The sequence below is a fragment of the Mesoplodon bidens genome, assembly GCF_964165515.1.
Source record: "Mesoplodon bidens genome assembly, chromosome: 5".
Classification (NCBI taxonomy): domain Eukaryota; kingdom Metazoa; phylum Chordata; class Mammalia; order Artiodactyla; family Ziphiidae; genus Mesoplodon; species Mesoplodon bidens.
The window spans coordinates 13,585,364-13,600,550 of NC_138161.1; the positions used below are offsets into that span (position 1 = coordinate 13,585,364).

Sequence of the window (15,187 nt, forward strand, 5' to 3'; positions counted from 1 at the left end):
GCTCTGAAACAGCAAATGTGAAAGGCGTGGGTGAAAGCACAACTCTGGCGATTTGGACAGGCACTAAGAAGAGGTTAAAGAGCTTCAAGATGATACAAATGAACTTATTTACAAAACAGAAACAGATTCACAGACATAGAAACTTATGGTTACCAAAAGGGGAAGGGGGGGATAAATTAGGGGTTTGGGGTTAACAGATACCCACTACTATATATAAAATTGATAAACGACAAGGACCTACTGTATATAGCACAGGGAACTCTACTCAATATTCTGTAATAACCTGTTATGGGAAAAGAATCAGAAAAAGAATGGATATATGTATATGTATAACTGAATCACTTTGCTGTATACCTGACACTAACACAGTATTGTAAATCAACTATACTCCAATGTAAAATTAAAGTTAATTAATTAATTACAAATAAATAAATAAAGAGCTTCAAGAGCTATCCCAGTAAGGAGGGGAAACTATGTCCCTTCCTTCTGGGAGGAAGTCCAGACCAAATGATGTGAAAAATACCTGGGGAACCTCATATAAATAGGAACCTCGAATAAAAGTAGGTCTGCCATGATGTGGTTTTCCAAGTACAGTGTACAAGGTGGAGCCTGGAGGAGGCCAGGCCAAAAAATACATAGCAAGACCCTGCACAGGAGGCCAAGTCACAGCATAGCCAGCATGCCTGGTTACCACTCAGCCCTTTGAGACAAAAGTCTCATACCCCAAACTGGTGTTTTGCTCCTCCCTTGAGTTCTGTTTTGGTCTGTCACTGAAGAAATTCCTTTGGGGGTGGGGAGGGGAAAGGAAGTCTCTTTCCCACTCTTATTTTCTATATTATTGTTTATTGTGAGATTCTGCCACCCAGCTCTGGACCAATATCTCAGATGTGGTCAGAATACCTTCCGAATGGGCTTAACTCTACTTATATCCAAAGCCAAACTAGAGAGCAGCAACATCTCTTGGAGGATTTTTATTTTCCTGATGTGAAATCCTAATATCATTTTGATGAGATTTCCTGATGGGGATGAAATGCCTTGCCTGCCAAGAGGTCTGAAGTGTTCAAAAGCGCCCAAGGGAATGTTTTAAAAAGAGGCATCAGGATCTCCAGTCAAAACAAATCCAATGAGACTGACTTAAATGAAGACCCTTGGGGCCCCATTCCACCAAGGTGCCTCTGAATCACAGAGCTCTGGAGAAGGACAGGTACAGAGCCCACAGGCTCCAGCTAGAGATCATTCTCGCATTGCAGGCATATGCCAAGACCCAGTTCCTGCTCTGTAACTCGCAGTCGAGTTAGGGAGACTGATACATCAACATTCAATCCACAAATGCTTGCAGGTCGGCTCTCTGCCCCAGGCAGTGGAATAGATGCTGGCTCTGGGGTGGGTGGGGAACCAGACAAGGAGCCGCCATCTTGGACTTAGAATTGGGTGATGGCTGACAACCAGCAAGTCAACAAATAAATAAGCACAGTTTTTTCAAATAGTGAGTGCAGAGGGGATAAGAAAATGCTGAACTCTGCTGCTCTTGACCCCAGAGGAGTTGAATTAATGGAGACAGAGGACTGTAATAAGTACTTGAAGATGGGCGGCCTCTCAGGGGTAAGTATATGTGTGTGAGCTTATCTGTCTTGGCCGGCTGGATATGAGGATAAACTGTGTAGACCAAGAAATGGAGACAAGAATGAACAAAGCACATGCAGAGCCGTTTCGAGCAGCGTTTTCCCGTGTGTGCTAAGTGGAACACGTTTCCCAGGACAAGAATAGATGTTGGGTGAATAAACCTTCTATGGCCAGATAAGTTGGGGAGTAGTCACCTGGCATTAAGTGGATGAGGGCTCAGAATGAGCAGGAGACTGTGTCATGCTATTATTAAAGTCTGAACAGGAGGGACGGCGTGCAGTGGAAAGAGAAAGGCAAATTAGCAATAGAGACGTCTGAAGGGGATGTAAGATGCAAACATGGAAAGCGGATGGTGGTGATGATCGTGATAGAAGACAGGAAGCTGGGAGGAGAGCCAGTCTGGGGGCAGAGGGAAGGGGTGTTAGGGGATGTAACCTCTCTGAGAAACTGGGATGCAGTGCTGCATTGTGGGTCTGTTTGAGGCAGAACCAACCATCCTTGCTTGGCGGATGCTTGGAGACTGATGAGGGGGAAAACTAAGAGGGCCTCCAAATTTTATCGTTTTTGCATTCAAAGGGGTCTTGGGACACATGGCTCTTATGGATGGAAACCCCATGGGACACTCCACGAGGTTGTTGTTGGAAAACCCTGAAGAACCTCAGAGTCAAACAGCTTCCAACCTCCCTAAGGCAGCTCGGGCCATTCAGGGCAATGCATGGGGAGGGGTTTCAAATACTAAGCCAAAGTCTACAACATCTACCCATTGGCTGTGGGACACGACCAGTCAATCCTGTCCCCGCTCACCTCTGTGTGCCTTAATCCTGGCTCTGACACTCACACCTAAAGCTGAACAGCCTGGTACTTAAACAATATCATTTTTCCCGCAGGTGTTTTATGGTACCCAACTCATACAGTGATTCTCAAACTGAGGCCCAGGGACACAACTTCACGGGCTCAGCAGTCCTACTTCTGCTTTGCTTGTGGTGACAATACTAAAACATTTGACAAAGCCCAACGAGGGACATGGGACAGCCGCCATAGAACCCACTCACCCTCCAACTGTACACACTTGACTGCAGTGCCTGCTTTTCATCTGTGTTTACCAATACACACCTTTATTAAGGTGTGTGCTAAAATATATCACTTTTGTTATCATAGGCCAATGAGAAAGGAGCGGAGGTGGACTTAATTTGTCAGTAATGTCTCTATGCTTATATCTGTGGGAAAGAAAGCCTCCGGATGATCTGAAGAGGGTGGTGGTTCCCAAAGTGTGGTCCTCAGACCAGCAGCCGAAGCATCACCTGGGAACTTGTTAGAAATGCAAATTCTTGGGCCCCGCGCCAGACCTACTGAGTTAGAAACTCTGGGGGTGGGGACCCCCCCCACCACGTGCTTCCCGTGCACACTCAAGGTTAAAAGCCACTCAAAGAGTGAAAAGTGGTGAGCGAGTGCAGGGATCACAAGCCAGGACTGAGCAGCTCAAAAAGCCTGCACCCAGCGGTGAGAACCACATTCAGACTGCGTACAGCAATTCAGCTCCCACCCACAGTAGCCTCGGCATTTAGTGAATGTTGCTAATTTGAATATTTGGGGGTTCTTTTAGTCTTGGTTAGATTTAACTTGTAAATGAGTTTTGGTTTTTCATTTCCACAGGACCCTAAATAAAAGGAATTTAATTTTACATGCATGCACAATAAGTAAAACTTAAATAAAAATCACGAGTCAACACGAGGGGTTACCAAGAATGTTCTTCCTTTATAAGAAGAGTGAATGATACTGAAGTTTGATGAATATCGCCCTATGACCTTTTCTATTTCCCTTTATCTTTAGGGACACAGAGCATCCTGCGACAGGTGGAATAGTACAGAATGCTACATAAGGTAGCATGTTATGGTAATGGGACAGGGGTCCAGCTGAAGAAGTTTGGTGAGTGTAATATGGGGTCAGAGAACTGACTCTAAAAGCTTTATGAACTTTCTTCCTTCAAGGAGTTCTTAAGACGTCAAACTGCTTGTCTCCTTGTCACCCCTGGCTGCAAAAGATGACAGAAATCTCCTCCAGGGCTTCCCTGGTGGCGCAGTGGTTAAGAATCTGCCTGCCAATGCAGGGGACACGGGTTCGAGCCCTGGTCCAGGAAGATCCCACATGCTGCGGAGCAACTAAGCCTGTGTGCCACAACTACAGAGCCTGCATTCTAGAGCCCGCGAGCCACAACAACTGAGGCCGCGTGTGACAACTACTGAAGCCCGCGCACCTAGAGCCTGTGCTCTGCAACAAAAGAAGCCACCGCAATGAGAAGCCTGTGCACAACGAAGAGTAGCCCCGCTCACCATAACTAGAGAAGCCCGCGTGCAGCAACAAAGACCCAAAGCAGCCACACACACACACACACACACACAAAATCTCCTCCAGTCACTGCCCCTCTACATGATCTGGCAGTGACCACAGATAAAGGTAGCAGATGATTGTCTTAAAAATGGTGCCCGTGAACTCTGCGGTCAGGCCAGGATTGAGCAAGTGGTTTTTATAGTAATTCTACCTGATTATTTCACCAAACTCACTCCAGGTTTCCATTTCTCTTGGAGGAGTTTATCATCAACAAAAAACAGTCACAAATCTGTAAAGAAGACCCAGCTCTCTCATCCAGCGTCTCTCATCTATAAAATGTGGATAGGGCTTCCCTGGTGGCGCAGTGGTTGAGAGACTGCCTGCCGATGCAGGGGACACGGGTTCGTGCCCCCGTCCAGGAAGATCCCACATGCCGCGGAGCGGCTGGGCCCGTGAGCCATGGCCGCTGGGCCTGTGCGTCCGGAGCCTGCGCTCCGCAACAGGAGAGGCCACAACAGTGAGAGGCCCGCATACAGGAAAAAAAAAAAAATGTGGATAATAATAGTACCTACCTCTCAGGCTGTATGAGGGTCAAATGAACTAAGCCACAGAAAGTGCTGAATGCTGTGCCTGGCATAAGTTTACTGCTTGATAAATGTGACCTGTCATTTCATCACAAAACTTTTAAAAACGAGAGATAAAAAGCTACCATTATATTTGTACCTCACTGCCAAATAATAATGGAAATGTACATTAATAGTCCTACAGCCGCAGGAGATTTGAAAAGGGAAACCAGACTGAGCATCTTAATCCCCCTCTGCTAGAGTTTTCATCCACGTTTAATATCTGGATAAAGAGAAATCCAGTCCCTTTGACATTTCGGAAGGATGTGAGAATACCAAGGGAAAAATGTGGAATGCGGTTTATAAACCTCTGTAATCCCATAGAATTAGTAGGAGTTTCAAAACATGTTCAGAATTTCCTGATGTGTCTTTTGAAACATGGCCCTTGGGCTTTCTCGCTTCTCCATGGCAGACATGGGGCCCCCAAGAACCACAGATAGTTTTAAAGAAAGAAAGTAATGAGATGCTGGGGTGAAGGAGGGCAACAAGCAAATACAATTCAGGGTTTACCAAGCAGAAAGAAATAAGGATGGAAGCAAATCCAGAGAGACTGGCCAGGTGGAATACTCTGATGCCAAGAAAGAAGGAGGGCTTCCCTGGTGGCGCAGTGGTTGAGAGTCCACCTGCCGACGCAGGGGACACGGGTTCGTGTCCCGGTCCGGGAAGATCCCACATGCCGCGGAGCGGCTGGGCCCGTGAGCTGTGGCCGCTGAGCCTGTGCGTCCGGAGCCTGTGCTCCGCAACGGGAGAGGCCACAGCAGTGAGAGGCCCGCGTACCGCAAAAAAAAAAAAAAAAAAAAAAAAGAAAGAAAGAAGGAAAAAGTGCCACTGAAGAACAGCTAGAAGAAGAGAGGGAGGGGCCCCGGGAAATGTAAATGTGGAGTCTTTGGGATTAAATCAGGAGCCAAATGGTGGTCCTAATATTAATCCAAAACACAAAAATATTCCCTGGAGGAAAAGTTGGGGTATCACCTGGCATCTCTGAAAGGAAAGACATAGAGTCACAGCTCCCTGGAGAAGTCAGCCAGCAACTTTAACAAGACACAAGGGACAAAGCAATTGGCAGAGTTATGGTGTCAGGGGAGGGTGTGGATACGGGTTCTCACAGGGCCGGTGGGCAGCCCAGTTTATACCAGAGTGAAGCTGAGAGAACCTTCAGCTGACACACCTTGCTTCTGTGTGGCTCTTCAAGAAAGAAACTGCCTTGGAAAAATTAAAAATAGCTCTTCACCTAAAAGCAAGAGCCTTCCATCTTTCAGTATCAGCTTTCAGTACAACCTCTGATTTAAGGTCTTAAAAGTAGAGCGGGAACAGATCCATCCATTTGGTAAATCTCAAAGTTCACAACGGCTCCATTAAATGGTCTGTGTTCAGCAAGAAATTACTTTCTTGTGGATTTTAAGGCTTCCCCCCCCTACACACACACACTTTTCCTTTCTTCTTTTCCTCTTCTGTTTTAAATGCACATGCTGGCTACAAAAACAAACAAGTCTTGTATTTTATAACTGAAAAAGCTCAAAAGCTAAAGAAACCTTCTCTTTTAAAAGTCAAAAGCTCTAAACTACCCAAAAGAAGCCATCAGCCTCCTCTTTCTGCCTGCTTCTCCTGCCGTCTTTCATTTTCAGGGGGCCTGAATGAAGAGAAAATGCTATCCTTCCAGATTTGACCCCTGGAAGTAGCTGATGGTGTCTGGTAGTACTTTTACAAAACAGAGTCTGAGGACTGGAACAAATTCTCCCGCTCTCCCTCCTGAATGCTTAGGTCTATATGGGGATAGTAGGGCTGGGAACAAGATGGCACCCCTCGGCCAACTTGTCTACCCAAAGGGACAGCACTGGAACAGAGATTTCCCACTAAGTGAAAACAGACTCAGTGAGCCTGGGAAGGTGGTCTGGGTGTATTGTGCAGGACACTCCACTAAGTACCAGGTCTTCACACAAATGCTTCCCTCACCTCAGATGCCCCCACGAGAGCAAAGAGCAGCTTTGGTGAAAAAATGTTGCATTCTCAATGTTTTGGGGATAGAACTCTCAATTTCCGTTTTCCCTACCCTTAGAGATTCACCGAAGTTCTCCCAAGAGCATTGTAATATTTTGAAAATCAAGTTAATTTGGATTCTTTTCATTTAAAACGTACATCTGCATTAAAGCGTTTTTTTAATTAGCATATATGCCACTCTGAGGAAAAGTCAGTTGCAATAAAAAAAAGTTCACTGCACCAGAATGAATATTTAATTTTTGTGTCTGAAATTTCAAAATTCACTGGAGATAGAGATATAGATATTTCATTCATAGGGGTTAAAGGAAAGAAGTGAATGATTTTAAAGGTATTCATATACAGTTCAAACACAAAAACAATGACCATTGAAAATAACGGGAATCTCCCAAGATGGCACACGTCTTTTTCCATTTCCATTGTTAATTCCTGATTCACTAGAGGAGGAGGATCCTGGGGGCTCCATTTGTGGGGAAGAGCTTTCTCTCCCAAGGTTTCCTTGAATGACAAGCTGGTTTTCTTCCCGAGTCAGTGTCAGAAGTCTGGAAGAAAGGCCCCATCCATCTGTCAAGGTCCAAAAAAAAACCTCTGGAGACGGGAGTTTGCTTTGATTTTGGAAGCAAACTCTTCATTTTATTGATTCAGAACAATAAAAAGGATGTTTTATAATACTGGTGTCTGACCCAGGGAGAAAATTGGTCCCACTTTCACTCTCTTTTTAAACAGCCTTTAAAATTAAATTCTCTTTGGGTTTTCCATTTCCAATGCCGCCCGCAAAGTCGTGGGCACCAAACAGAAACCTAACCAGTATCTCAGACACAACACCCCAAAGCAGTGGAAAATTAATCTCTTAAAGAAGGTTCTGAAGCTTTGTTTTCTCCAAGATTAAGAGCAAGAGGAATCAGACTCTTCACAACTTCCCGCCTTTGCATAGGCTGTTCCCTCTGCCTGGAAAGTTTCCCCTCCTTTTCTCCATCTGGCAAACTCCACATCATCCCTCAGAAGCAGATTAAAGGCTCCTCTGATGCCTTCTTGAATTTAACCCAGCTGGGCAGCCTCATTTGTTCTCAGCACCGTGCTTCCTGACATGCTCTATTTGTTTTTAGGTGAGACTTCTAGGTCACCTGTAAGCAAGTATCTTGGTCAGCTTGGGCTGCCATAACAAAATACCACCGACAGGGTAGTTTAACTACCAGAAATGTATTTTCTCACAGTTCTGGAGGCTGGAAGTCTGGATCAGGGTGCCAGCGTGGACAGGTTCTGGGGAGGTCTCTTTTCCTGGCTTGTAGACGGCCACCTTCTCGCCATGTCCTCACATGTCAGGGAGTGAGCAAGCTCTTCTTAAAAGAACACCAATGCCATCATGAAGGCTCCACCCTCATGACCTCCCAAAGGCTCCACCTCCAAATACCATCACACTGGGGCTTAGGGCTACAAAATAGGAATTTTGGGGGGAACACACTTGTCCATAGGAGTAGATAAGTATGTTCAATTGCAAAACAAACAAACAAAGGCCACAAATTCCTTGCTACTCCCCCATCAGGGGGTGGAATCTCTCTCTCCTCTTGACTCTGGGCTTGGCCACGCACTCTGCTTTGCCCAAAGAGACATGAGAAAAGGTGACACAGAGGCCTCTTGAGAAGTCCTTCTGCACCAAGGCTTGTCCTCTCTTGCTCCAGGGACTCTCCCACCATTATGTGAATGAAATGCTACATGGTGGTGGTTTTATTTTGTTTCTGGTTTTCATGCAGCCAATGATGTATGGGGAACAGCAAGGACTGAGACTTCGGTATATGGTCTGACCTTTTGGTGACCTCTGCTGGGGGGCTGTGAGGGGTAACCAAGACTTCACCTAGTCCGTTTCACTCGTCAGTAAGTGCACTTGATTCACTGGGAAGGAGAATGGCTCTTGGGATCTGGAGTGGTGAGTTTTTACTCACCTTTCACCTTTCCTGAGATTGCAGAGCTTAAACAAAGGAAATCTCACAAGTCGGGAGGTGCAGAGTCTGTGATGAAGGTGTTGGCAGTGTCAGTGTCTCCTGAGGGCAGTGAATGAGCATCTGTTCCTTGCTGCTCCCCGAGCCTCTGGTGGTTTGCTGGCCATCTGGGGTTCCTTGGCTTCTAGATGCATCACCCTGATCCCTGCTTTCATTGTCACATAGTCTTCTCTCTGTGTCCAAATGTCCCCTTTATGTGAGGACACGATCATATTGGACTACAGCCCATCCTAATGACCTCATTTAGCTCATTAAAGACCCGATCTCTAAGTAAGGTCATATTCTGAGGTCCTGGGGTTTAGGACTCCAACATACCTTTTTCTGGAGGGACACAATTCAATCCATAACTTTTTGTTACCCACCTGCTTATAACTGTCCAGTAGTCTCTCACTACCTTTAGGGCAAAGTCAAACCCCTTCCCACCCCTTCCCACTCTACAGCTTTCACACATCCTGTTCTGTCTGCCTACAGCCTTCTCCCACACCTTCTTCTTCCCATAGCTGATTCTTCTCATACTTAGGATTTGGCTTTGAGGTCTTCTCAAGAGGCCACCCCCACCCTTGTTCCCAGCATCCCGCCCACTTCTTCCACAGCCATTACTGCACTGAGTTTACAGCTTTTTAAAAAATTGTCCGTCTGCCCCACTAGTTTGTAAACCCTACAAGAGGAAGTACAACATAGTAGAAGCCGTAGAGGCTGACGATTAAAGGCAGACTCCAGAGTCAAACCACCTCAGGCCATCTTGGCTTGATCGCGCACCAGCTGTGTGTGTTATCTGGGCAAGTGCCTTCAGCAATTCATGCCTCAGTGTCCTCATCTGTAAAGTGGGACAACAAAGCATTCCCTTGAAGCGTTGTGAGGCAGATGAGATGAGCTAAAACTCGCAGAGCCCTTGGAACGCTGCTCGTCACTTGGCGGGAGGTATGTGAGGGTTAACAGTGATCATTACAGGAGCAGGACGGACCATTGTGCACTCGGAACTCAGCACAGGGCCTGACTCCACAAATATCTGCTGAATGAACAAATCTCTAGTAAGCCAATATAGGGCTCACATAGCTTCCTTTTGTTTTTCAAGCTTTATCAACAGCTTCTAAAAAGGGCTGAATTTATACCAACCCTGTGAATTAGGTGTGGGTCATGTGGTCTCATCCCCTATGGAATGTTCCAGAGAGTCAGCTAACACAGAGCTGCTCTGGGGAAACCTCATTTCTAAGAAGGAATCAAACATGACCCTTTGTAGCTGAGCAAGGGTAAGAATTTACTCCACCTCAACTCCCCACCTCAGGGCACCAGAACAGGGACTCGAGGGGCTGCGGTTTCTGGTCTACCTGGACGCATCCCACACGGGCTTCCAGAGCTCTGCCGTGATCAGCTGAAGCCCAGTGTCTGTAAAGTGTATAACCGTTTATCAAAGGCTTTCACATACATTACTTGATGGTATCATGACTAAGAATATGGCGCGATTAGAGCTTTCAGGAGAGTTTCAGCTGCACATCATCTTCTTGAAAGAAAATGTGATTAAGTGGAGGTTAGCAAAGAAGTGTCCAGCTGCTCCAGACACAGCCCACCAGGCCAGCAGCCAGGGTGAAGGCGGGAGGCGAGAGTCCGGGCATCCTGGTCTCGGGTCATCTCCATTCCTTCTGCAGCTTCCCCTTTACTTGTCCTCCTCCGAGGCCACCATTACTTCTGGGTAGAGTCACTGGATGGATGGCGATGCAGCAGGTGGCAATGGACCAAGTCCCTTTATTTTATTTTATTTATTTATTTTTTAATTTATTTATCTTTGGTTGCGTTGGGTCTTCGTTGCTGCGCGCGGGCTTTCTCTAGTTGCGGCAAGCAGGGGCTACTCTTCATTGCAGTGCGCAGACTTATTGTGGTGGCTTCTCTTGTTGCGGAGCACGGGCTCTAGGCATGCGGGCTTCAGTAGTTGTGGCGCGCGGGCTCAGTGGTTGTGGCTCGCGGGCTCTAGAGCTCAGGTTCAGTAGTTGTGGCACACGGGCTTAGTTGCTCCATGGCATGTGGGATCTTCCCGGACCAGGGCTCGAACCCGTGTGCCCTGCATTGGCAGGCGGATTCTCAACCACTGTGCCCCCAGGGAAGTCCCAAGTCCCTTTATTTTATTATTTTATTTTATTTTATTTTATTATTATTATTATTTTTTTTTTTTTGCTGTACACGGGCCTCTCACTGCTGTGGCCCCTCCCGTTGCAGAGCACAGGCTCCGGACGCACAGGCTCCGCCGCCATGGCTCACGGGCCCAGCCGCTCCGCGGCATGTGGGATCCTCCGGGATCGGGGCACAAACCCGTGTCCCCTGCATCAGCAGGCGGACTCTCAACCACTGCACCACCAGGGAAGCCCCCCTTTATTTTAATCATGGGACCCCAAAACTAAGAAGTGGAGCATCTGTGGTCACTAAATGTGGATTCCTTTCCCACGTCAAGGGACTTGGAAGAAGAGGTGGGAATAAAGTCCGAGCTTAATACTGACCCTCGGATGGTGCTGCCCTTTGCAGCCTGTGCTGTTCATTTTCCTTTGTATTTCCCCACACAGGATAAATGATTTGTCCCCATCTTAGTGTTAGCACAAGGGGACGCGTGACCCCAGGCTGGTTATAAGGCCAGGCGCTCTCCTACAGCTCTGACAATCCGCTGGCTCCTTCCTTCCTTCCTGCCTTCTAGCAGCAGTTCTAGACTTTGCGGAGATGCCTGCTTTGTTAGTCATGGGCCACGAAGGGTCCCTCTCACACAGGCGGAGCTTCATCACCATGACAACCAGGGATGACACTGTATTGTCCAGTCCCCTCAGGAGCAGACTGTCACTCCTTCTCCAACCTCTCTTTCCCTTTGATCACTATGTCGCCCACCCCACTGCCTGTCACCACAGTTAGGTGACAACCCTGAACCCCTGGTCTTTCAGACTCCCCATTCTCCACTTTTTTTTTTTTTTTTTTGGTATACAAATCATCCCTCTCAAAGCTTTCCATTTAGCCTAAATACGTTCCCTAACTGTTAAGGAGAGAGAATGATTATAGACTCAAACTTTCATATTCACCCATTAATAAATAAATACTTATTAAGGGCAGATTACGTGCCAGACACTTATGACACCAAGAATGGCTTTCACCTGTGTATTGACTCTGATCCATTGGTGTTGGCTGCCTGGAGGGCTGTGTTGAGAAGGATTCTGAGGCCCGTCTGGGCACAGGATAAAAAGAGTCTGGGATTAGCCCTGCCAGTCACACCACCCAGTGCACCTCAAAGAGAAGATATCCTCTGCCTCCTGCTGCCACTCCCCCCTACCCCAGTGGCCCCCAGCAAGTCAGCAGCACACGGCACCCTCTCCACCTGCAGCCTTCACACATCCTCTGGAGAGAGGGAAGGAACCGGGAGCTCAGGCTGAGGCGTGAAGAGCCCTGAGTGCAAAGCGCAGCTCCCACACCTACAGGCTGGGTGGCTCTGGGCCACACTAACCACAGAGCTGCCCTCCTGTCTGTGTAAAAGAGGGTAAGAGCACGCCTCACAGGGTGTCCTGAGGAGCAAAGGGGACAGTTAACTCCGAGCCCTCAGCAACGGAAGCTGATCCCCCACTAACGGTCTCACCCGCTGGCTGAACAAACAGAGCTGCGGTTCCAGGGAGAGCTGGCCCTTTCTGGGAAAGTTCAGGGAATTCTGGTGCCCCCAGAATCACATTCTCGTCTCTGGCTCCTCTGAATAATCTCCAACCAGAACCTCCTGAAATCCCCTCACTGTCTCACATTCCTTTGTCTGCTTCCTCTGCCAGGTTTAGCCCCTGACCCTCTAGCTTCTGTTCACCTGGATGAAGTGCCTGTCCCTCCCTCCCTCTTTCCCTCCCTCCCTCCCTTCTCTCCTTTTCCTCCTTCCTTCCTTCCTTCTTTTCTACCTTCCTTCCTCCCTCCCTCCATCCCTCTCCAGCCCAGGCTCTGTGCCAGGTGCTGAGGCATCCCTGGAACAAGAGATGGACGCCCGCAGTGGTGACACTGGATTAGCACTGGAATGTGGGAGTGGACGGGCCATTCAGAGAGCTGGGAAATGGCATTCCAGGCAAAAGCAACAGCAAGTGCTGGCCAGGGGGGAGGGGGAGGGGGGAGGCTGAGCAAAATAGGTGACGGGGATTAAGAGGCACAAGCTTCCAGTTATAAAATAAATAAGTTACTGCGATGTAACCTACAGCATAGGGAATAGAGTCAATAATATGGCAATAACTCTGTACAGTGACAGATGGTTGCTAGACTTATTGTGGTGACCAGTTTGTAATACACACGAATGTCGAACCACTATGTTGTACACCTGAAACGAATACGATATTATACGCCAACTATATTTCAATAAAAGAAAAGAAATAGCGAGTGCAAAGCCCAGAGGTGGGGAAGACAAAACAGAAGCCGACATGTGTGAAGAACCGTGAGCAGAGGCGGGGGGGTGATAGGTGCAGAGGCAGGAGAGGTGGGCAGACCCATGAGGTGGGGGGCCAGGCACCAAGGCTGGGATTTATGCTGATGCTGATGGAAAGCTTTGGGAGACTCCAAGCAGGGGAAGGACATGAGTGATTCGTGAAATCAGAACATGATCGCGGCGAGGGCACGGCTCTGTCTTCTTCCCTTCCAGCACGTTAATGAATTTTAATAAAGGCCTTTCGGGCAGTTGGTGGAGAAAAGACAGAAAGAACAGAGGTGGAAATCAGGACCCCAAAGAATCACTGCATATATATCCCAGAGCCTATAATTACAATTCATGCTCATCAACTACTCAAAGGTTATTTCATAAGAAGGGAACAGCGGAGACACCAGGAGGGCGCATTCAGTCTGAGAAGCTCAGTAACTCACATGGACCAGACATCGATTTTGGGGCCGTATTTCTTCCTGGCAAGGAGTTCGGGCGCGGCGTACGCGGGGCTGCCACACTGTGTGCTGAATGGGTCGGAGTGGCCCAGGATCCCGGCACAGTTGCTCAAACCAAAGTCTGCAAAGAGGGGAGGACAAAACCAGCCCTGAATTAGAAAACCATGGAAATGAAAAAGGGGGGAGGGTTGGGGGAAGCAGCAGGAAAGGAAACATTCTCTCGGGCTAACACATCATTTCACATCCAAAAGGAAACCCAGCAGCTGTGAACCGTAACCTCTGGATATGGGTCTCAAGACAAAAGTTCCCTTGCTGAACTGGAAACATTTTCTATCAGGCCTCACAGTCAAATCCAGCGAGAGCTAAAAAGTATGTTGAACCAAAACATATTTTCATGAAATCTTGGAAATGAGTCATCCAGAAAAAAGACAGGCTTGCTTTCTAGGACTAAAGCAGAAGGAGAAAACGAGCAGAAGTCCTTGGAGTCAGCCTGCTGGCTTCCAAGTGGCCACGTGGGAAAAAGCCGAAGGAAGATTGATTTTCTCTGGCTGGTGTTGGTGTCACCCCAGGTGACATGCGATCCCACCCAGTTAGAGTTGACTTTTTTGGCCGAATGCTTTCATTTCATGCAAGTCTCTTAAAAATGCTCCCAATGCAAGAGGCAACATATGGTGATTTGAAGAGGGGGGAAAAATACACCCAACAATTCAGACAACGCTGAGTGTTGGCCGGAAAAATAACGCCAGAAAGATAGCAATGAGAACTAGACTAAAGGACCTCCTAGCATTGCTTTGCTCCTGGATGATTAAGGCAGGGGGGAAGAAGAAAGAAGCACCCAGTGCATCTAAAGCCATACTGGGTCCATTGTGCCTTTTGTGCTGTGTTTACTTTTGATCTTACAGATCCTGCAACTGACAGGTCATTAGAGGGCTGTTAGTGTTAGGTCCTCATCTGATATCTTTCCTCAATCTTTGTTGATTGAAGAATTAAGAGCATGGCTCCCCCTTTGAACTTCAATGTAAATATTATGGTTCTGGTCCCCAAACAGAAGGCTCAGCTCCCCCCCGGGCTCAGTCAGAAAGGGGCTGTGGTCAGAGACAGGCTCCACATCGGGAACAAAACCCTTGCACTTTCTCAACTGGCAAGATATACATCTAATTTCGTTGACTGTTTTCTCCTTGAGGCTAACACGTCTCTACCTGCAAAGCCACGGCTCTTGTGAAAGCTGTAGAAAAGCTCAGGAAAGGAGAGACACAGGGTGGGTCAGTGCTGCGAGTCCACGAAGTTACTCACACACCACAGGTCAAGATGCACCACCAAAAATTCTCCCCACAGTCGCTGGTGTAAGCCGTGTAAGGAAAGAGCGCTTCTGAACAGAACCCCAGGACTTCCCTGGTGGCTCAGTGGTTAGGAATCCGCCTGCCAATGCCGGGCACATGGGTTCGAGCCCTGGTCCAGGAAGATCCCACATGCCACGGAGCAACTAAGCCCATGCGTCACAACCACTGAGCCTGCAGTCTAGAGCCCGCGAGCCACAACTACTGAGCCCGCGAGCCACAACTACTGTTGTGTGCCTAGAGCCCGTGCTCCGCAACAAGAGAAGCCACCACGATGAGAGGCCCACACGGCAACAAAGAGTAGCCCCTGCTCACCGCAACTAGAAAAAGCCCACGTGCAGCAACGAAGACCCAAAGCAGCCAAAAATAAATAAATAAAATTTAAAAAAATAAATAAATAGAACCCCATCCAAGCAGAGCTCTG

At 47.8% G+C, this 15,187-nt stretch overlaps 1 protein-coding gene across 2 annotated transcripts in view; it reads right to left on the reverse strand.

Annotated features, from left to right (window-relative positions):
* Positions 1 to 15,187, reverse strand: part of HUNK (hormonally up-regulated Neu-associated kinase) — a gene marked incomplete at its 5' end in the record, with an annotated part of 117,403 nt that overhangs the window by 35,219 nt on the left and 66,997 nt on the right. For both annotated transcript variants that reach the window (XM_081235618.1, XM_081235617.1), the window contains one exon: positions 13,412 to 13,547. In XM_081235618.1, coding sequence (XP_081091744.1) covers positions 13,412 to 13,547 — 136 coding nt within the window. The remainder of the gene's footprint in view (positions 1 to 13,411; positions 13,548 to 15,187) is intronic.